This window comes from Pseudorasbora parva, chromosome 18, assembly GCF_024679245.1.
Source record: "Pseudorasbora parva isolate DD20220531a chromosome 18, ASM2467924v1, whole genome shotgun sequence".
Taxonomy (NCBI): domain Eukaryota; kingdom Metazoa; phylum Chordata; class Actinopteri; order Cypriniformes; family Gobionidae; genus Pseudorasbora; species Pseudorasbora parva.
Genome location: NC_090189.1, coordinates 7,911,203 through 7,932,739, shown reverse-complemented (window position 1 = coordinate 7,932,739; position 21,537 = coordinate 7,911,203). Strand labels below are relative to the sequence as shown.

At 41.9% G+C, this 21,537-nt stretch overlaps 3 protein-coding genes across 4 annotated transcripts; 2 read left to right on the top strand and 1 right to left on the bottom strand.

The window, feature by feature from the left end:
* Positions 1 to 448: 448 nt before the first annotated feature.
* LOC137046735 (phospholipase A2 inhibitor gamma subunit B-like) lies at positions 449 to 13,533 on the bottom strand. Its single transcript, XM_067424110.1, has 5 exons — positions 13,480 to 13,533; positions 13,282 to 13,377; positions 1,230 to 1,376; positions 930 to 1,040; positions 449 to 815 (listed from the first exon to the last, which is right to left on the bottom strand). Exons 1-5 carry the CDS (start codon positions 13,526 to 13,528, stop codon positions 622 to 624), a joined length of 597 nt encoding a protein of 198 aa, XP_067280211.1. The 5' UTR covers positions 13,529 to 13,533; the 3' UTR covers positions 449 to 621.
* On the top strand, positions 3,832 to 8,499 carry LOC137047008 (uncharacterized). The gene is made up of 3 exons (XM_067424538.1): positions 3,832 to 3,927; positions 4,422 to 8,429; positions 8,486 to 8,499. Exons 2-3 carry the CDS (start codon positions 4,664 to 4,666, stop codon positions 8,497 to 8,499), a joined length of 3,780 nt encoding a protein of 1,259 aa, XP_067280639.1. The 5' UTR covers positions 3,832 to 3,927; positions 4,422 to 4,663.
* On the top strand, positions 8,519 to 13,623 carry LOC137046733 (uncharacterized). Of its 2 annotated transcripts, none has more exons than XM_067424108.1 (2): positions 8,519 to 10,791; positions 13,486 to 13,623. In XM_067424108.1, exon 1 carries the CDS (start codon positions 8,519 to 8,521, stop codon positions 10,262 to 10,264), a length of 1,746 nt encoding a protein of 581 aa, XP_067280209.1. In that variant the 3' UTR covers positions 10,265 to 10,791; positions 13,486 to 13,623. The 2 variants fall into 2 exon arrangements, with proteins under 2 accessions (XP_067280209.1, XP_067280210.1); XM_067424109.1 differs by lacking the exon at positions 13,486 to 13,623 and adding an exon at positions 11,286 to 11,508.
* Positions 13,624 to 21,537: the final 7,914 nt, after the last annotated feature.

The following is a 21,537-nucleotide window of genomic DNA, read 5'->3' as shown; positions in this document are numbered from 1 at the left end:
AGCTGAACATTTATAGCCTAAGCACTTTAACAAATGATTATTGTTTAATTATTGTTCATTAAAGTTATTAATATAACATGTATTAAACATATTGATGTTAATTTCCAACATACTTTCATTTTAAGCAAGCAATACAATTATTTTTAAGCAGTAGTTGAGATAAAATACCCAGCAGTAAAATGTAACATAACCTTTGTTAAACAACCCGTTTGCCGGGTTTGTCCATTTTCAAGCCGACTTGGTTTGTTTCTAACACAGCATTTTTTAAGAGAGTAGAGTTCTTTATGGAACTTTATAAAAAGGGTTCTCTTTAGCACCATAAATGTTTCTGCTATTGTTACAAGCCGAAGAACCATACTGAACTACATTTCCAGTAGTGCCAGTATACTTCTCTGACTAATAATAGATAATCGTGTTTTAAAAATAAAGAAACAAATGCAGAGGGAGATCATTACATTTTATTTTAGTGATCGTAATATTGTATTAAATATTTCATTAAATGTATATTTTCTTCAACTAATCAGATTTTGTGATTCTCAAAACCAGGTCAAATATAGTACAGATAAAAACACAATATATAGTCAATACAGCGTATCTGTAGAATGAGAAGAGCCGCTGGATTCAGTGCAGCAGGAAGTAGGAGAGCAGAGAACCGCAGAGGAACAGGAAGCTCTGAGTGACGCTCTGAGCACCGTTACACAGGTTCCCCTCACAGCATGAGGACCTCCCAACGAGGTTAACATTACTAACTGATGCTTCACAATAAGATTTAGAGACACAGCCTTGTACAACCACTGTCTGATTTGCATTAGTCCCTGATGAATAGAAAAGAAAACAAAAGTGGATAAATGAATGAAAGCTGAGGTGTCTCAGCTGAAAAATGGTAGATGAAAACCTAAGATAAAAATAAACACACGATTCTTTCTCACCTGTTATTTTAATGCAGCGATCTTCACTGCCTGAACAGCTCATTATATTGTTTGAGCAGTTCTGTCCATCACAATAGTAACATTTCTTTCCATTCGGGACATTAGAGGGCTCTACAGGAAAAAAAGAAGAAGCTTTTTTTACATTGTTCTGGTCTTATTGCACAAAAAACATAGGTGTTCGTTGTTCCAATTCCTTTTGTAAAATTGGGATTTTTTTCTAGTGTGTTCACACTTGTAGTTTAGTTCTCTTTTTTTTGTTTTGGTGAATGTTTTATGACTGTAAACTGTAAAGTACAATACCTGGAGCATCTTGGACATTGCACAGGTCTGTGCTACAGCAGGAAGTAGACACCTTATGATCACCGATGCTGTATGACCCAGTTATACAATCACTTGGTCGAGCACACAGTTTAGTCTTAAATGTAGAATGATTATTTGGACTAGAAGCTGCAAAGCAGAATAAAAAGACAACATTAATATAAAATGACCATTAATTAATTTGACTAATTGCTAATTGTATTATGGAGTAATAATTGTTAAGGGAAAAAACTAAATGAAAAGCACTCGCCATGATTTAAAAAACGACTTATTCCAGCGATAGATTGCCTCTTATTTAACACAAACTAACTGCTAATCAAATGGAGATGTTTCAAAAAGTGTTGGGGACATGCCAAATGTCCACAAACAAAACCTGAGCAGCGGCTACCAAACACATTAGACACTTATAATGTCTACTTTTTCTAAAAGAGAAATGCAGCCGTTACCCTGGTAACCCTGTAAACAAAGCAGCTGCACTACATTCTGTTTCTGAGCAATAGTAATAATAATAATAATAATAATAATAATAGATTTTATTTATAATGCACTTTTCATTCCGAAGAATCTCAAAGTGCAACAAAGGGGGGAAAAAATAACAACAACAACAAAAAAATTAATAACAAGTAAAAATATAGAATACTGCAAACAATCAACCAACACAGAAAACAGAACAGAAACAGAGCTGATGGTGAACAGAAACAGAGCTGATGGTGAACAGAAACAGAGCTGATGGTGAACAGAAACAGAGCTGATGGTGAACAGAAACAGAGCTGATGGTGAACAGAAACAGAGCTGATGGTGAACAGAAACAGAGCTGATGATGAACAGAAACAGAGCTGATGGTGAACAGAAACAGAGCTGATGATGAACAGAAACAGAGCTGATGGTGAACAGAAACAGAGCTGATGGTGAACAGAAACAGAGCTGATGGTGAACAGAAAACAGAGCTGATGGTGAACAGAAACAGAGCTGATGGTGAACAGAAACAGAGCTGATGGTGAACAGAAACAGAGCTGATGATGAACAGAAACAGAGCTGATGGTGAACAGAAACAGAGCTGATGGTGAACAGAAACAGAGCTGATGATGAACAGAAACAGAGCTGATGGTGAACAGAAACAGAGCTGATGGTGAACAGAAACAGAGCTGATGGTGAACAGAAACAGAGCTGATGATGAACAGAAACAGAGCTGATGATGAACAGAAACAGAGCTGATGGTGAACAGAAACAGAGTTGATGGTGAACAGAAACAGAGCTGATGGTGAACAGAAAACAGCTGATGGTGAACAGAAACAGAGCTGATGGTGAACAGAAAACAGCTGATGGTGGAGTCTCTGTTAGCTCCGCAGCACACTGTGGTCCACTCCATGTTTCTTCAGATTTCCCCCAGCGGCAGTGTCCTGATGACATCGCCGAGGCACGACAGCTGAAGACCAGATGATGGGTCTTCATGACCATTCAAACGATGGGGATCGCCGCAGCACCATGCAGGAGGCAGAACATTTTTCCGGGCACTTCTGTGGACACACCGGGGTCGGCGCAGAAGTCCAAGCCGCTCCACGGCCGCAATGCAGGACAGAACAGCGGCGCAGCCGAGAAGCGGAACATCCCAACATCATGCCGGACGCCGATTACGATGGCCCGGATGACGCTAGCCCGGTGCAAACTTCATCCACCATGCAGCTCAAGCCCAAGGGAGACCACCAGTGAGCAGCCGCGGCGAGAAACATCAAATGTCCTCCAAACCAGAACCAACCGCAGCAATTCAAACATAAACATTAGAGAAGCGGTGGAAAACGGCGAAACGACGAACAACGTCCTCTCAGTGGCTGCCAGCAATCAGCAACAGCCCCAATTGTAGCTCTGACTGTTAGACTAGTCACAAACATAAGGAAATAAAATAAAATCTAAATCTAATAGTACATTAACATGATTTGTGGGTGGAGAAGCGGCGAACAGACAACGCCAGCGTCCTCTCCCCCACGTTGCCTAGCAACCTCCTAGTAGACTATTTTAAACAGCTATTCATATTTTTGTATTCGCAGTCGACCCTTTTCACAGACTGTGATGATGCATTTTAACAGGCATCAGAATCTTAAAATCTGTACTTTTTTGTATTATAATTTACTTTGTAAAAATACTTTATATTACTTTTGCATCAAATTATAAAGAACTAGTTACCGCTGCTGTGAGGGTGTTTCTAATACAGCGTCTATGGGATTGATGGTAAAAACATCCCTCTTTGTAAAAAATTGTGAAATCACTATTGTGGAGTTTTTCTTTTGCTATTTGAGCAAATAGGGACACAAAAAATATGTTTAATGTATACTCTCACTCACCACTATAAATGTTAACCCAATGACTTCCAACTTGAGAAACAGAAATGTGAAAAGGGTCTCGTTCATCACAGCACTAAACACTTAATTAAATATTTTGACTAAATAGGCATTTATTTTACAAAATTTTACATTTTAATCTGGACTACAACATGCCCTGTAGATATTGATTGAAAACTGACTTTTTATTATTGCTTGGTAACTGTTGGAAAGGCGGGACTTAGCGCACCTGTCAATCACCGCCGGGACGCATCCGAGAGAGAGTGAGAGAGAGAGAGAGGCTTGCTCGCGACCGGGAGAAATAACTTCAATTTGTTTACTATAGTGTGCGTCTATGACTGATTGTGAGTACCTGTATTGATCATTAGACAATCCTTGTTAATCATAGTGTTTGATTGGCATCATTTGGTATTTTTACCGCTGTTATTAAGTTAGTCAGAATTTCAGTCAGTCAGAATGCTGGTGCGTTCGGTGCATTCGCGCGCTGGGTGTTACACTTCTAATATCGCAGTTTGTGATATTTAGCCCAGTTTCACATATGTTTATTCATGTCACTATGCTGATATGAAGATAATTATTTATGTTACGTTTAGGGGAGGATTATATAGGGTGCGGTGTAATTATTAATGGCCTGTATACATACAGTTTCGGTTCTACATGCTGATTATGTTTACATAAGTGACAGCGCTATATTGTAGTGTATTGTTCCACTGAAAGTTAATACTTTATACTATAGTTATGTATACAATAACCTTGTATAGTGTAATGTGATGCATATATTGATATAACAGTCAAGTCGTGTTATGCTGATTATTTCTTTATTTATGTTTTATTGTAGAATCACACAACAACCTCCCACCTATGTACCTCTGTATAAGCCTCTGCAGTATTTAATAAACCCCTTCGATTGAATCCTATTGCCTTGATCCATTCCTGTGTCCTGATCGACACCCCAAGAGGAAGGCTAGATACATTTAGAACCACTTTAGAATACAATCCTAATTCACCTCCTCAACAAAATTGGTCCTTCGAGCCGGATGAGCCATTGCTCTTGGATAAAGAGGATCTATCAGCTATAATATGCAACCAGAAAGGGTAAATGCAGATGGTGGCAGGCCTCAACGCCATGTTCGCCCTCCAGCCTATCTTGAAGACTACGATCTCACCGCTGCACAACGCAGACAGATCAGCCAGCCAATGAGGGCTCATGCCGCAGAGGAGCTTCAAAGAGGTGATCCATCAGATGCTGCCATGATTTCTCCCTCCTTATCTGACAGAGTCTCTAGTCCCTTGAGTCAGTATTCCTGGAATGTGGTGGACGAGTGGTCGTCGGCTGCTTTCAATAGAGAGCGTTCCTATGAAAGACAACTGGTGAAAGTACGAGTTCCTATGCCCTCGACCCAATCCCAGTCTTCCCCCTATCATCGGCCTTGGGAAGAGACTGAGGTTCAATCATCTCCACAAACTGTCTGTAATGCTGCACGAAGGTCTTCGCAACCCATGTTGCGCTCTGAGTCTCTTTCAATGCCACGTCCCCTCTCATTTACCACCCGGCAGTCATTGCAGTTGGCTAGTACAGCTGCTGCACCGGTGAACTCTGATTTGTCTTTCCATAGAGGGGATTATAGCTCATTTCCTACCCCAACTGTGGGTGATAGAAATCATTGTAGTCTGCCTAGCCATCCAGAGAGTAATGCTGAAGAGCCTCTAAGGGAACATGTGCTGGTAGATTTCCTGGGGAAGATGCTTGGTGAGCTGCAAATAATGAGAGATCAGATGCAAACTGGATCGCCTGCAAAACAGGAATTTACACAGTCAGTTAAGCCACCTAATTACCATAACTCCATTCCTGCTAGCTATCCAGATGAATCTGCCCTACCAACTTCTGGCAGATTACCTCCACCACTCGCTGAGTACCGTACCTATGGCCATGATTCAATTCAGTATCCCAAGCAGATGTTTGAGCCTGATAGGGCTGCCCACCTGCCTCACCCGCACGACAGCTATGAGCCAATGGGACCCAGGTATCTGACACCTAGGCACAGAGCTACCACCTTGCATCTCGATGAAAGAGAGAGAACCTACCGTGGTCCTACACCGACCATCCCAGACTTCATAACAGGAGATCCTAGTGAGTTTACCAGACTAAAGCTTGCTCTGGAGAACCTTTTGCCTCCTGATGCTACTGAGCTCTTCCGTTATCAGATCTTGATGGACCATTTGAGATTAGATGAAGCCCGCCTGGTAGCTGACTCCTATCTGAACTCACCTTTCCCGTATAGTGCTACCATGGCAGCTCTGACTGAGAGGTTTGGACAACCTTACAAGTTAGCCCTCAGAAGGATATCTAAAGTGATGGATGCTCCCGATATTCGCAGAGGTGATACAGCAGCCTTTGACAAGTTCGCGTTGCAAATCAGATCCCTTGTCGGTATGCTGGAGACTTTAGGCCATGAGGGTCAGGCTGAATTGAGGTGCGGTTCACATGTGGAGAGGCTGCTGAACAAATTACCTCCGGAAATGAGGTCGGAGTTCAGAAGACACATGTTTCGTCGTCCTGGTGCAGTGTATAACCTTTTGGACTTCGCTGAATGGTTGCAGTACGAAGCATGGTGTCAGAGCAGTGAGAGTCAAATTCCAGACCGTCGGCAGAGGGTAGAGCAGAAGACCAACCGAGGGAGGACGACGAACCCTGTTGGACGCTCTGCTACTGTACTTCATGGATCGGAAGAGGGCCCTGCTAAACTACTTACTGGACCAGCTCCGATTCCACTAGCCGGTTCAGGGACCCCCAAAGGACAGGCTAGAGTTTTCTGTCCGTTTTGTGACAAAAATGATCATTACCTCAGTCAGTGTGATACCTTCAAGTCCTTCAACAAACAACAGATAACCGATTGGATCCAGGCAAATCACCGCTGCTGGCGCTGTGGGCGTGCACACACAGCAGCTAAGTGTACCCTCAAGAAACCATGTAGTATTTGTAAAGGCAGGCACCTGCAGATCCTTCATGAGGTTAACTCCAAACCAGTGGTTGAAGGTTCTTGTCTGGTTAACTCAGCGACTGAGACTCTGTATCTGGATAGACCAATGGGATGTAGGAAAGTTCTGCTCAAGGTTGTTAGAGTCCTGCTTCGTCACAAAGACAAGACCCTGGATACCTACGCTGTCCTTGATGATGGGTCAGAAAGGACGATTCTCCTATCCCCTGCAGCCAGCAAGTTGGGAATCCACGGACCTGTGGAAAGCTTAGCCTTGCGGACTATCCGTCAGGATGTACAAACTGTCAGTGGTGCTGTGGTCTCCTTCCAGATTTCTCCAGTAACTCAGCCGCAGAAAATATTTCGAATCTCAGCTGCTTTCACTGCTGAACGCCTTGGTCTAGCAGACCATTCTTACCCTCTGAGTGTCCTGGAAAAGTATCAGCACCTGAAGAACCTTCCCCTGCAGTCTTTCGAAGGAGTACGCCCATTATTGCTTATTGGATCTGACAATACTAACCTCATTACTCCCATATCGCCTGTTCGTCTGAGTCCCTCTGGAGGACCTGCAGCTATTCAGACAAGGCTCGGGTGGACATTGCAAGGACCTGTACGACTCTTGAAAGAGCAGCTGTCACCACAACAGTGCTTCTTCTTGTCCCTCACCCCTGCTGAACTAGAGCTGAAGAGGGATGTTGAAAGGCTGTGGCAGATTGATGCTTTCCCTTACCGCTATGAGAAGCAAGCTACCCGATCCAGAGAGGATCAAGAAGCTATAAGTCTCTTGGAGGCCAAGACTACTAGGGTCGAGGTTGACGGAATCCTCCGCTATGCAACACCCTTATTGCGCAGGAAGGATTTTCCCTTCTTCTGTGCTCTGAAGGAAGCAGTGATGCCTAGTCTCAGAGGCATGGAGCGTAGGCTTGCTCGGTCACCAGAGAAGGCAGATGTGTATAAGTCTGAGATTAAGAAGCTGGAGGAAACTGGTGCTGCCATTAAGCTGCAGAATGAAGGAGAGGGAGCCTCAGGAGAGAAATGGTATATACCGCACCATATGGTCGCTCACAATGGAAAAAACCGCATAGTGTTCAACTGTTCCTTCGAGTACAAGGGGCTGAACCTTAACGACTCCTTATTACCAGGTCCAGTCCTAAGCCCCTCTCTTCTGGGTGTCCTCCTGCGGTTCAGGGAGCATTGTGTGGCCATCAGTGGGGATATACGTGGGATGTTCCATCAGGTCCTGCTACTGCCTGAGGACAGACCACTCCTGCGTTTCCTATGGCGTGACCTGCGTCGAGATGACCCTCCCGATACTTATGAGTGGCAAGTCCTTCCCTTCGGGACTACGTGCAGCCCCTGCTGTGCATCCTTCGCCCTTCAGCGACATGTGGCACTGCACAGTACTCCTGACGAGGATGTAAGATTCTCAGTGGACAAATGCTTCTACGTAGACAACTGTTTACAGAGTTTGAGTTCTGTCCATGAGGCGCGACTGTTGGTGGATAAGTTACGTGCCCTCTTATCCTCTGGTGGTTTTGACATCCGACAGTGGGCCAGTAATGTAATGGAAGTTGTCAGCCACCTACCTTCGGAAGCCAGGTCCTCTAAGCAGGAGTTGTGGCTCTCTCAAGACAAGGCTGACCCCCGAGAGTCGACCTTGGGCCTGAGCTGGCACTGCGAGCTGGACCATCTTGGGTTTAAACACAGACCGGTCACCTACAATGCCTTGACGATGCGGAGCATCTACCGGGTGCTGGCGAGTCAATATGACCCCCTGGGAGTCATTCTGCCATATACTACCCGAGCCAAGGTAATCGTGCAGCAGCTTTGGGTAAATCACCGGGACTGGGATGATCCACAACTCCCTGGTGAGCTTCGGCAAGCATGGATGGACTGGGAAGAGGAGCTTCAATTTCTACCACAGGTAACGCTTCCTAGGTGCTATAAACCCGCCTAAATGGATCATTCAGATGTAAGCAGTGAGATTCATATTTTCAGTGATGCCTCCGAGAAGGCATATGGAGCTGTTGCTTACCTGCGTTCAGAAGGTAGCCAGGGGGATCTCCACCTTGCCTTTCTTCTAGCCCGATCTAAAGTGGCCCCACGGAAGCAGCAATCAATACCGAGGCTTGAGCTCTGCGCCGCCTTGATGGGTGCACAATTGGCAAAGTTACTTACCACTGAGCTCACTCTGAAGATAGACAAGGTCACCCACTGGACTGACGCCACTATTGTCCTCCACTGGCTCCTTTCCGAGTCCTGCCGGTACAAGGTCTTTGTAGGCACCCGGGTAGCGGAAATTCAGGAGTTGACCAACCAGGCAGAATGGCGATACATCAACTCTGAAAGAAACCCTGCTGATGACCTGACTCGGGGCAAGAAACTGCAAGACTTTATCGGCCCCAACAGATGGCTTCACGGTCCAAAGTTCCTATTGCAACCTCAGGAGGAGTGGCCCTCTCACCCCGCCTCACACTTGCCTGACTCTGAAGATACAGCTGAACTTAAAAGAGGAGTTTTCTGTGGGATAGCCACCGCTGTGCCGTCAACTTCAGATGGAAAGAAATATAACAGCTGGAAGGATTTGGTGGAGGCAGTTGCACAGGAGCTGCATGGGGCGGCCGCCCAGAATGAACCCCCTTTGGCCAGTACCTACCAAGAGGCAGAGATTGCTGCTCTTAGGAAGATACAGATGGATAGTTTCCCTGAGGACTTCCAGTTGTTGAAATCTAACAAGCCAGTTCACTCTAATAGTCGTTTGTTGTGTCTTGCACCCGAATTTGACTCAGAGAACCAGCTCATCCGAGTCGGAGGACGACTGAGGCGGGTAGAAGACCTTGACCCAGCTACACTGCACCCTATCGTGCTCGACTCTCATCATCCGAACACTCAGCTACTTATTAAGGACTATGACACTCGACTCCACCACCCAGGACCTGAGCGAGTGTTTGCTGAGCTCCGCAGGAGAGTGTGGATTCTGAGAGGTAGAGAAGCAATCAAGAAGCACCAAAGGGCATGCGTTGAGTGTTGTAAGTGGAGGTCTAAGCCAGCGACACAACAGATGGTTGATCTTCCCCCTCCAAGACTGAGATTGTTTAAGCCTGCATTTCATTCAGCAGGAATGGACTGTTTTGGGCCATTTGTGGTGAAATTAGGACGCCGGACAGAAAAGAGATGGGGTCTTCTATTCAAGTGTCTCACCACCCGTGCTGTGCACATAGAAGTGCTAACCTCCATGGACAGTGATGCCTTCCTGATGGCACTAAGAAGGTTCATTGGTCGACGTGGCCAGCCTGCAGAGCTGTACTCTGACCAGGGCACAAACTTCCGAGGTGGAGAGACGGAACTCCGGGAAACCTTCAGCCAACTCAGTCCGGTTTTACAAAAACTGTTAGCCAAACAAAGGATCAGTTTTCACTTCAATCCTCCGGCCTCCCCGCACTTTGGTGGTGTATGGGAGAGGGAGATCCGGTCAATAAAGACTGCCCTTCGTACAACGCTAGGCTCAGAAACAGTGTCCGAAGAGGTGCTTCGGACAGTTTTGATTGAGATTGAAGCCATCCTGAATTCTAAGCCTCTAGGATATGTTTCAGCAGATCTGGCCGATCTAGACGCAGTTACACCAAATTGCTTGTTGATGGGGCGGCTGGATGGTTCCTTACCCCAAGTGGTGTATCCGGAGTCTGAACTCCTCACAAAGTAAAGATGAAGGCACTCTCAGGTATTAGCCGACAGGTTCTGGACGGCGTTCATAAGGCACTACCTACCTGCAATGCAGACGAGAGGAAAGTGGCAAAGACCATCACCTGACATTGAGCCCGGCACTGTAGCCATGTTAGTTGACCCCCAGTTACCTCGTTCCCTGTGGCAGATTGGAAGGGTTATGAAAGTCTTCCCAGGAGCAGATGGCCATGTCAGAACAGTAGAGATACAGATAAAAGACAGAATGTATACTCGGCCCATAGCTCGTCTGATCGTGCTTCCTGAAATCCCTGAAGACATTGGACATCCGGGAAGGGAAAACCAATAAAAGAAACCCTAAAAAAGTTTCCAACGGAACAAATTTACAAATAAATTTGGGGGCGGCAATGTTGGAAAGGCGGGACTTAGCGCACCTGTCAATCACCGCCGGGACGCATCCGAGAGAGAGTGAGAGAGAGAGAGAGGCTTGCTCGCGACCGGGAGAAATAACTTCAATTTGTTTACTATAGTGTGCGTCTATGACTGATTGTGAGTACCTGTATTGATCATTAGACAATCCTTGTTAATCATAGTGTTTGATTGGCATCATTTGGTATTTTTACCGCTGTTATTAAGTTAGTCAGAATTTCAGTCAGTCAGAATGCTGGTGCGTTCGGTGCATTCGCGCGCTGGGTGTTACACTTCTAATATCGCAGTTTGTGATATTTAGCCCAGTTTCACATATGTTTATTCATGTCACTATGCTGATATGAAGATAATTATTTATGTTACGTTTAGGGGAGGATTATATAGGGTGCGGTGTAATTATTAATGGCCTGTATACATACAGTTTCGGTTCTACATGCTGATTATGTTTACATAAGTGACAGCGCTATATTGTAGTGTATTGTTCCACTGAAAGTTAATACTTTATACTATAGTTATGTATACAATAACCTTGTATAGTGTAATGTGATGCATATATTGATATAACAGTCAAGTCGTGTTATGCTGATTATTTCTTTATTTATGTTTTATTGTAGAATCACACAACAACCTCCCACCTATGTACCTCTGTATAAGCCTCTGCAGTATTTAATAAACCCCTTCGATTGAATCCTATTGCCTTGATCCATTCCTGTGTCCTGATCGACACCCCAAGAGGAAGGCTAGATACATTTAGAACCACTTTAGAATACAATCCTAATTCACCTCCTCAACAGTAACACTTTTGTTAGCATTAGTTAATTTATTTGTTAACATTCGTTAACTAACAATAAAATACCTCCAATGCATTTATTAATTTTAATAAATGTTGGTTTCAACCAGGGGCGTTTCTAGGATTTTTATTTTAGGGGGGCTCAGCCCCCAGTGAGGTAGGTCTGTAGAAAAAATGGTAACACTATTTAGTTTAGGGTCCAAATTGCGCTATTAACTAATAGCTTACAAACATGCATACCCAGAAGATATTGGCTGTTTATCATTACTTATAAAGCAAATATTAACACCTTACTGCATGGCCATATTGTACATGCATTAATCATACCCAATAATGTAGGCAGGTTTATAATCACCAAGATCCCAAATGTTAGGGGGTTCTAACATGGTCCCCCGAGAAAATTTTGATTTCTATGAGCATTTTATGATGTTCTGAAGGCCAAAAAATTTGATAATAATAGCTTGAAAACCATGTCACTGGGCAGTAAATTATTTGTCTTTCTTATGTCCACATCTCTCTTTTTCTCTTTTTTTATCTTGCCCTGTCTCTTCATAACGCTGAGCTTTGACTGTTTTTTTCCGTTTTCGTCAGTGAATAAAGTGAACATATGGTTTACATATTAACATACTGATATTTATGTTTCATGAATAATTTTCTTAGACACGTTAATTTACTGTTTATCAAAGTTTTAAGTTTATTAAAATCACAGTATGAACATTCATTAGGCTACTAATCGTATGCCCAATACAAGCTGAAAAAGCTGAGGTTTTTTTTAATTGACTGAATGTTACAAATAGAATTATATTAATTTACAATATATACACATTCATTATTAAACTTATGCCTAATCTGATGAAAATGGCTTTGTTAATATTTTTTGTCCGTTAAGGCCTACATTATGAATCACTTTGGCATATTTCCCGTTAAAAATGTCTAAAAATTAGACACAACAAGTTTATTCATATGCCTAAATATTTTTTTCGTTTGATTAACATTTCTGACTTAAAGCAGAAGCTGTCAAACATGAATGTTTAATTTAGCTGCATTTATCTTACTTGACGTCGAGTTGCTCTGCTAAAATTTGCGCTCAGCCTCAGCAGTTTCTGTGACCATAAAGCCCGCCTACTCTGATTTGATTGGTTTTATCAAATATTTTGACATTGACGAGCGGTGACAGACCAATGACGCTCAGATTTACACACACACACACACACACACACACACACACACACACACACACACACACACACACACACACACACACACACACACACACACACACATCTGCTTCTGACATGCGCTGCGCTCTGCTCAGAGCCGCTGCGGATTGGAGAGACAGACTAAAAAACGGGACGAAGCCGAAGCCTGCCACCAGTTTCATATGTTTTAAAGGTTAATCACATATTTTTTTTAGGGGGGCTGAGGCATAAGTTTAGGGCTGAAGCCCCCCAAAAAAGGGCCTAGCGACGCCTATGGTTTCAACAATACATCTTTAAAATCAAAACCTGAGCTAACATGGACTAACGTTATCAGTTAACTAACCTTAACAAAGAATATTAAGCATATATTGCTCATTGTAAATAGTTAATGCATTAAATAACATTATAAAGAGTATAAAAGTGTTACCAAATTTTTTTTTGTGCCTTAATTTGTTTGAAAAATTGGTTTACTTTATACAGTTTTGTGCAATGTTTTATGGTATTTAAATATTCAGCTCTTTTTGTTATGAGATACCGCATACCGTGATAAAAGCTTCAGCAATTATCGCATCATGAAAATTTGATACCGTTACATTCCTAAATCTATCATACTGGACTTACTGATAAATGTTGCACTAACGCAGTTGGTTAATCCACTGGAGCATGTCGTCTCTACACAAGAGTCTGCCACACACTCATAACATTTCAGACAGTTTCCTTTAGTAATCAAAAGAGAGAAAGAGAGAGATGATAATCAATAAGATAATTCATGATTTAGTATTCAATAACATTAAAAACAAACACTATTTGTCTTTGTACCTGCAGTGAACAGAATGAGGAGAAGAAAAGCTGAGATTTGCAGATCCATCTTTGATCAGGAGGTGAATGAATTAACGTGCCGTTTCATCACTCATTTTATAGTTTATCTAAAGGGGAGGATCTTCATGAGGAAATGAAAGTTTAACAGGAGGACAATGAAGTAAAAACAGCAGAGGAAAAAAAAAAAACTCACTTTCATGTAATTTCCAAACCTGCAATTATAAAATGTATGTATATATATATATATATATATATATATATATATATATATATATATATATATATATATATATATATATATATATATATATATATATATATATATATATAAATATAATGGGGTAATAATGTCAATGGGTTTGATGTTATTTTGGACCCATATGCTGTTCATAATATGGTAGCACTTTATTTTGATTTCCTGTTCTCCATGTACATACTATGTACCACTGTAAAAAAATTGCCTGGAATTAACAGGATCAAATTGTATTATTTTACAGTGAATGCTGGGTCATTTTCTTACAAATTACTGTTAAAGGGTTAATTTTCATTTTGCGGTGAACTATCTCATTAATTACTCACCCTCATGCCGTTAGACAACCTGTAAGACCTTCGTTCATCTTCAGAACACAAAAGAAGATTTTAGTTGAAAGCTGATGGCTGAGAAAGGCTTCAGATAGGCCTTCATTGACATTCAGTACATTTTTTACTCACTCGACCCATAGAAGCACTAAAAACGTTGTTACAAAGTCCATCTCACTGCATTGGCTGTACAGTTATGTTACAGCGACAAGAATAGTTTTTGTGCGCATTTTTTTGGGAAATATCTACTTTATCCACTAAGTTATTGTCTTCCGCGTATGCCTCGGACGTGAACTCACGAAGAAGGGAAGACGCGCCTAATCTGTTGAATTATACACTGATTGTGCTTTACATCATTCGTAAATATGTCAGATGATTTCTACGAAGAAGAGGATTTGCATTTTTTTGTTCATCCGTAATTATTCGAACCGGAGTATACAAATAATGAACTAGAAGAGATGGAAGCTGATGCAACACAAACACAGCCACAAGCTAACATTACTTTAAAACAGAGAGGTCTTCACGGGTCCAAAAATTCATACCCGAACCCGAAGAGACCCGCAATGTTCTACACAGAACCAACCCGGACCCATCTATTATTTCAAAAACTGGACCCGGACCCGTGCAGATCCGAGAAATGCCAACCGACATGGACCCTTCTATTATTTGATATCTGGAATCAAACCCGGTGGGAAGACACAGACCCGACTGTCTCATATTACACAATAAACTGCTGTTTATAAGTTAATAAACAAGCTGCGAAAAATAACTTTGTCTCAGCCTACCTAACGATATAGCCGTAATTGTCTCCCTTCCTTGTGCCTGATTGTGGTGCATTACAATATTCCTCTGTAATTGTTCCAAGCATGCTTAATTCACTCATCATTTCAGCTGTAAAAGTCTACTTTATTTCACAGTGACGGATTTATGAGTTAACTCTCATATAACTTTGACTGCATGTTTGCCCTTTTGAACTAATAACTATTGCTCGTTCAGTGCCATTATTTTTTTTTGCCATAATCTCTCTGAGCCGAGTGTGACTAGCAGAACTAAGATTAAATTAAAGCTGCGAGCAGCGATGACGGGCCCAAGCCGGTGGCACCACCACCCCAGTGGCTTCAGGCAAATTGTGCAAGACAGGCAATATGCATTTAAACAGGAGAGTATTTTAAAATTGCTCAAATATGCCACATTTACCGCAGCATCTGGTGCCGCTATGACCACAAGCCACACCCATGATGTAATTTAAATATAGATGAATTCTAATGTAATATGATATAATAGGTAATTTTCAAATATGTGCAAAGTTATCTTTTGCAGCTCAAAATTTTGTAAGTCCAGAAGGCCAGTATTTAATTCATGGTCTTTTTATTGTATTAACACAATTGTTAAACGAATTATATAAAACTATATTGTTAGTGCCCTACAAATGAAAATGGATTCACCACATTAACAGCAGCAGTTGGTGCTGCTATGACTACGAACCACAACAGTCACATCTATGAGATCAATTCAATTTAATGAATCAGTTTCATGTCAGATGATGTCACATCAATTTTAAATGAGCGCAGAATACCGTCCGAATGGTGATATTGTATTACTTTATTATAAAATTTACTTAGACTGACTGGGTAAACCCAGCCTGATCTGCCAGCGATTTGACTTCGCCCTGCAACACAGTCTGAAAACCTGTACATTCATTTCTACTGCTTCTGTTACACTTGTGCGGGAACAAATCACAGACTAACTTATTCACCTGGCACACTATTGGCGAGTTTAGTAGTCTGTTTAGTTGACTATCCAATTGCATACAGAGTCATTCAAATAATGCTCATTGATCAATCTTAAATTGAGCTTGGTCTGGTGATACCCAGACAACTTATAAACTAGAAAATCATGTGAAATTTACTTTTTAAATCAATTTGATTTTTATCAGTAAATAATTAATTTTAAGACATGTGTCTTTTCAAAAACAGAATGACCTTCTGTAAAGCCCATGTATAGAAAACACGCGCACGCGCACACACACACACACACACACACACACACACACACACACACACACACACACACACAAACACAAACACACACACACAATTTCAAGCATGCTAAGTCTCAAAAACGCCCAAAAAAATAATTAAAATGACACTTTGCCATAGCAACAGTTTATAAAATATCAGGAATCCATTCGTATGTCTATATCTGTCATGTTTTCACATTATACTGATGAAGTTTGAAGTAAATCGGGTGAAAGTAAGACAGTGATTAAATTTTTTTTCAAAAAGTGACACATCCTGCTGCCAGTTGGTGGCGCTATAACTTTGACTGAATATTGGAATGTAGATGTCTTCAGGCCAGGACTCTTGTCATGTGAAGTTTGAGGCAGATTGGACATTGTATGCCTGAGTTACAACAACTTCCTGTGTCATGGCGAAACATCAACATTTGTGAGGCCACCACAGACACACCCTTCAGAGAAAACTCAAGATCTTCCCAATTTAACACCACAAAGGCCTTTAGATTAGACTGTGCAAATACGATGTTGATATGATTAAATCTCTAGGAGGAGTTTGTTAAAATACAACGTCTGGCAATGGCAAAAACTGCACCAATTTACCAAAGAAAATTCAAAATATCTTACTTCCTGTTGGTTTTTCAGATTTGGCGCCTTGGGTCTTTTTTGTAGGTATTGGGCTGCTGAATGCGTCTACTGAATTTTCATACTCATACATGAAACGTAGCGCGAATGATGCTTAATTTAAATTTTGTAGGTGGCGCTATCGAACCATTTTGCCACACCTAATTCTGAAACCCATATCAGATGTATGTTTTCACCACTTCTGATGCGTGTGCAAAGTTTCATGAGTTTTCATGCGTGTTTAGGCCATCAAAAATGTAATTCATTTGGGAAAAGAAAAATGATGGTTTTAGCAATTACAATAAGGTCCTCACACCTTAAGCCTTAAATATCTGAGTTCCTGTTCGTCGGAGCTAATGACTGTAAATTAGAAAGTTGTTTGGCTCAAAGAGAACAATATATATACAGAGTTTGGTGACTGAATATAAAACTAACCCCTCCACTTTTGACAAAAGATTGCATTACTTTTGTTAAAAGATGGCGCTACTGAGCTCCTCCACCATGCCCGTTTTTAAGTCTTTGCCCATATCTACTGGACAGCATGTCTGATGTGTGTGTTGAGTTTCATGTAATTTGAAGCATTTTAAGAGTCTCAAAAGCAGCGAAAAAGAATGTTATAGTTTGATGTGTTGCCGAAGAAAATTCAAAATATCTCACTTCCTGTTGGTTTTTCAGATTTGGCTCCTTGGGTCTTTTTTGTAGGTATTGGGCTGCTGAATGCGTCTACTGAAATTTCATACTCATACATGAAAGGTAGCGCGAATGATGCTTAATTTAAATTTTGTAGGTGGCGCTATCGAACCATTTTGCCACACCTAATTCTGAAACCCATATCAGATGTATGTTTTCACCACTTCTGATGCGTGTGCAAAGTTTCATGAGTTTTCATGCGTGTTTAGGCCATCAAAAATGTAATTAATTTGGGAAAAGAAAAATGATGGTTTTAGCAATTACAATAAGGTCCTCACACCTTAAGCCTTAAATATCTGAGTTCCTGTTCGTCGGAGCTAATGACTGTAAATTAGAAAGTTGTTCGGCTCAAAGAGAACAATATATATACAGAGTTTGGTGACTGACGTTAAAACTAACCCCCCCACTTTTGACAAAAGATTGCATTACTTTTGTTAAAAGATGGCGCTACTGAGCTCCTCCACCATGCCCGTTTTTAAGTCTTTGCCCATATCTACTGGACAGCATGTCTGATGTGTGTGTTGAGTTTCATGTAATTTGAAGCATTTTAAGAATCTCAAAAGGAGCGAAAAAGAATGTTATAGTTTGATGTGTTGCCGTGGCAACAGTATATACAATATCAGGAAGTGCTTACCAGCTTTATATCTGCTATGTTTTGACATTATACTGATGAAGTTTGAAGTAAATCGGGTAAAAATAAGATGGTGATTTCAAAGCATTTTGAAAGTGACACACTTCCTGCTGCCAGTTGGTGGCGCTATAACTTTGACTCACAAAAGTCATATCCATGTGATCAGCCTCTTACAACGAACACACTGCTGAAGTTTCATCAAAATGAATTAATGAATGCAGAAGTTATAACACACTTCCTGTTTCCCTTTTCTCGCCATAAATTCGTCTCCTCGCCACAGCCTAACCGTTTGAGATATCAAAAAGTTGCTCGCAATTTAGCATCCTCAGTGTCTTGACTTCATGCTGACCGAGTTTGGTGCTGATCGGGTGAATCGTCTAGGAGGAGTATCGCAAATTCCAGAGCTTGCGTTTTCCGAACAACCCATAATAGCCCACTTCCTGTTGGGCTGACACATAACTTAGAGCACGAAAGTTGTTCGGCCCCATGAGCTCTATATGTGTACCTAGTTTCATACATGTGCGTGCAAGTGTATTTGATTTATAGACCATGTTTTCAGACCCCACTTTAGGGGGCGCTGTCGAGCCCCCCTGCCACGCCCAGGTACCAGCCTCAGCCCGGCCCTGATGGCCGCAGATTCCGATGTGTGTGCAAAGTTTCAAGAGTTTTCGAGCATGATAAGGGCCCCGAAAGTGCCCGAATAGTCGAAAAAGCTAAATTGTCCTTAGAAGAACAATAGGGCTCTGCGCCCTTTCAGGGCTTGGGCCCTAACAAGACGGCTCATTCATATAATTTTTAAAGTCATCACAGTCACTGCGGAAGCTCGGGTTGCCATAGAAACATCACACGCGCTTGAGACTGCACTCGCGCGTCAACTGGAGCAACCTGAAATATGAGGGGACAAATCAAGATGGCGGAGTGAGTAGTTCAGTCTCTATGCAGGCTCCGAAGAAAAAAAAACGTTTTTTAAGTCCAAACATTACTTAAAGGAAAATCAACCAAACCATATTGTGACAGAAGTGACTTTTATTAGTTTTTGACCAACTTTTGAACTTTTTGAAGAATTAATCGCACAAACAGTAGTAACTAGGCCTACCGGAAAGATGGAAAAACATGATGAAGCTAACATCGTCGACCATGCCTACAGCACCACTGTGCTGAGTGATATGAGTGAAACGAGCGAAAACGAAATCCAAGAAATGGAGCAAACTTGTGCAAATCTTGAGGGCGATCAAACTCCTGTAAATAGTCCACAACCCAAAAAGCTGAGAAAGAGAGGTGCTAAGACAAGGGAGGAGAATGCAAATAGCTTTATGTTAGCTATTGAGTCTGTGATGAAAAGATTTGACGGTTTGGATGGGAAGCTTGAGAACATTGAAGCAAGGATGAATAATGTTCAAGAAGCTCTGAAAAAGTTTGATGCCCTAGAAGCCAAACTGCAGAACATCGATGAACGCACCGACGCCATTAAACGAGCCACGGATGAGAATAAAGAAAACGTTGTGAAGTTACAAAGGCAAGTTGAGTTACTGGCGGCAGAAAACAAATCCCTGAAGGAAAAGGTGTTGGAAGCAGCGAGATACAAGAGGAGATTGGACCTCAGGCTCTTGGGGTTACCTGAGAAGGCAGATATGAGAAAACCAGAGATGAAGTCATAGGTAGGGGACTTGTGTCATTGTTGGGACCTAAATTGAGGTCCCCATGGGTACAAAAGCTTATAAATCATACAGAATTAGTTCTTTGGAAATATAAAAATGCAGAAAGTTTTGTGTGATGGATAGGTTTAGGGGTAGGGTCAGTGTAGGGGGATATAATATGGTTATACAGTACAGTATAAAAACCATAACGTCTATGGTGAGTCCCCAAAAAGATAGCGCACCAGACATCTGCGTGTGTGGCCTGGTAAACCCTACGTTATGGGGATAAAATGTCCCCACAAAGATGGCAATATCCGAAATCCTTGTCCTTGGGGGTACATATTTTGGTCCCCATGAGGAAAACCTCATATAAATCACACTAAGTGGTGTTTTTTGAAAATGTAAAAATGCAGAATATTTCCTATGATGGGTAGGTTTTGTGTGTGTGTGTGTGTGTGTGTGTGTAAGTGTGTTGGGTAGGTTTAGGGGTAGGGGCCGAGTAGGGGGATAGAATGTACAGATTATACATCATAAAAACCATTATGCCTATGGAAAGTCCCCATAAAACTTGGAAACACAATGTGTGTGTGTGTGTGTGTGTGTGTGTGTGTGTGTGTGTGTGTGTATGTCCGTACACACACACACGCGCAAACCGAACACCACGCACATGCACAGGACTCACACACACACACACACACACACACACACACACACACACACACACACACACACACACACACACACACACACACACACATTGACATCAGTTCATTGATCTATGCTGTTCCAAAATTGACATTTTTTAATTGCACAATTGAAAAACTTGGTAAACTAGTGACAGAGTGGAAAGCTGTTCCTATGACAGATAAAAGGCTTGTTCGACTTCCCCTAGCGATGCGCAGACAGATCGGCGGCTGACTTGAAGCAGTGCATGCCGGTTAGAAATTTCGTCCGACTTGAGACAGGCCGACGGCACGTGACTGTGACGTTGGTCAACAAAGTACAGCGAGAGCGATTCGAGAGCAGCCGGCTGATGCAGCCGCTGCAGATTCTCAAGGGTGGCTGCAGGAGGCTGCTCGAGCTCTGATGACGACACAGCTGATCCACGATTGGCCGGATTCACCGCATGACAGCGACCACGTGTGTTTCGTGTTTATTCTAAAACCTTATGTCACGCTAATGCTCACAAATCATTTATTTATAACAGTAAAACCTCTTTTCATGTAGTCGCGATGTTATATTGTCATGTTTACCAAACTAATACTGATAAAAACCGTTGACAAGACTTCATTGATAGTGTAGGTTTATATGTTGAACTTTAATCGTGTCCAAATAGACGCTTTATTAAACAGTACATAAAGTATTGGATGAAAATATCATTTGAAACATCTGTGTATTTGAGAAATACTGCATTTATTTAACTTCAGCTGTGATAAAGTTTGCAAACGCAGCGCAAGCGTCACCACGGGAAGCAGAAAGTGTCCGATTTCACGTCTCCATTTGCAGCTCCTCCCCGCCTGCACTCGGCTACTCTCGCCGATCGCATGCATCCAGCCGCAGCCGATGTCGAACACACCTAAAGTTATGGGAGGGGATTTTAACATTGCTCCAAATTCTTGGTTGGATAGGCTACCTCCCAGAGGCCAACAACCTGAAAACAACGAAGTACTACAAGATTTCTGTATTGAAACTAATACTTTTGATTATTGGAGATTGAATAACCCTACAAACGGTCAAGGCTAGAAGATTACTGGCTAATCTCACATTCAATAAGTAATAATGTTCAGAATTGTGAGATTATTATCTCCGCTCACCGACCACTGTTTAATAAGCTTATCCTTGTTAGTAACCAAACAACCATGCTCTTCGGGTAATATTTGGAA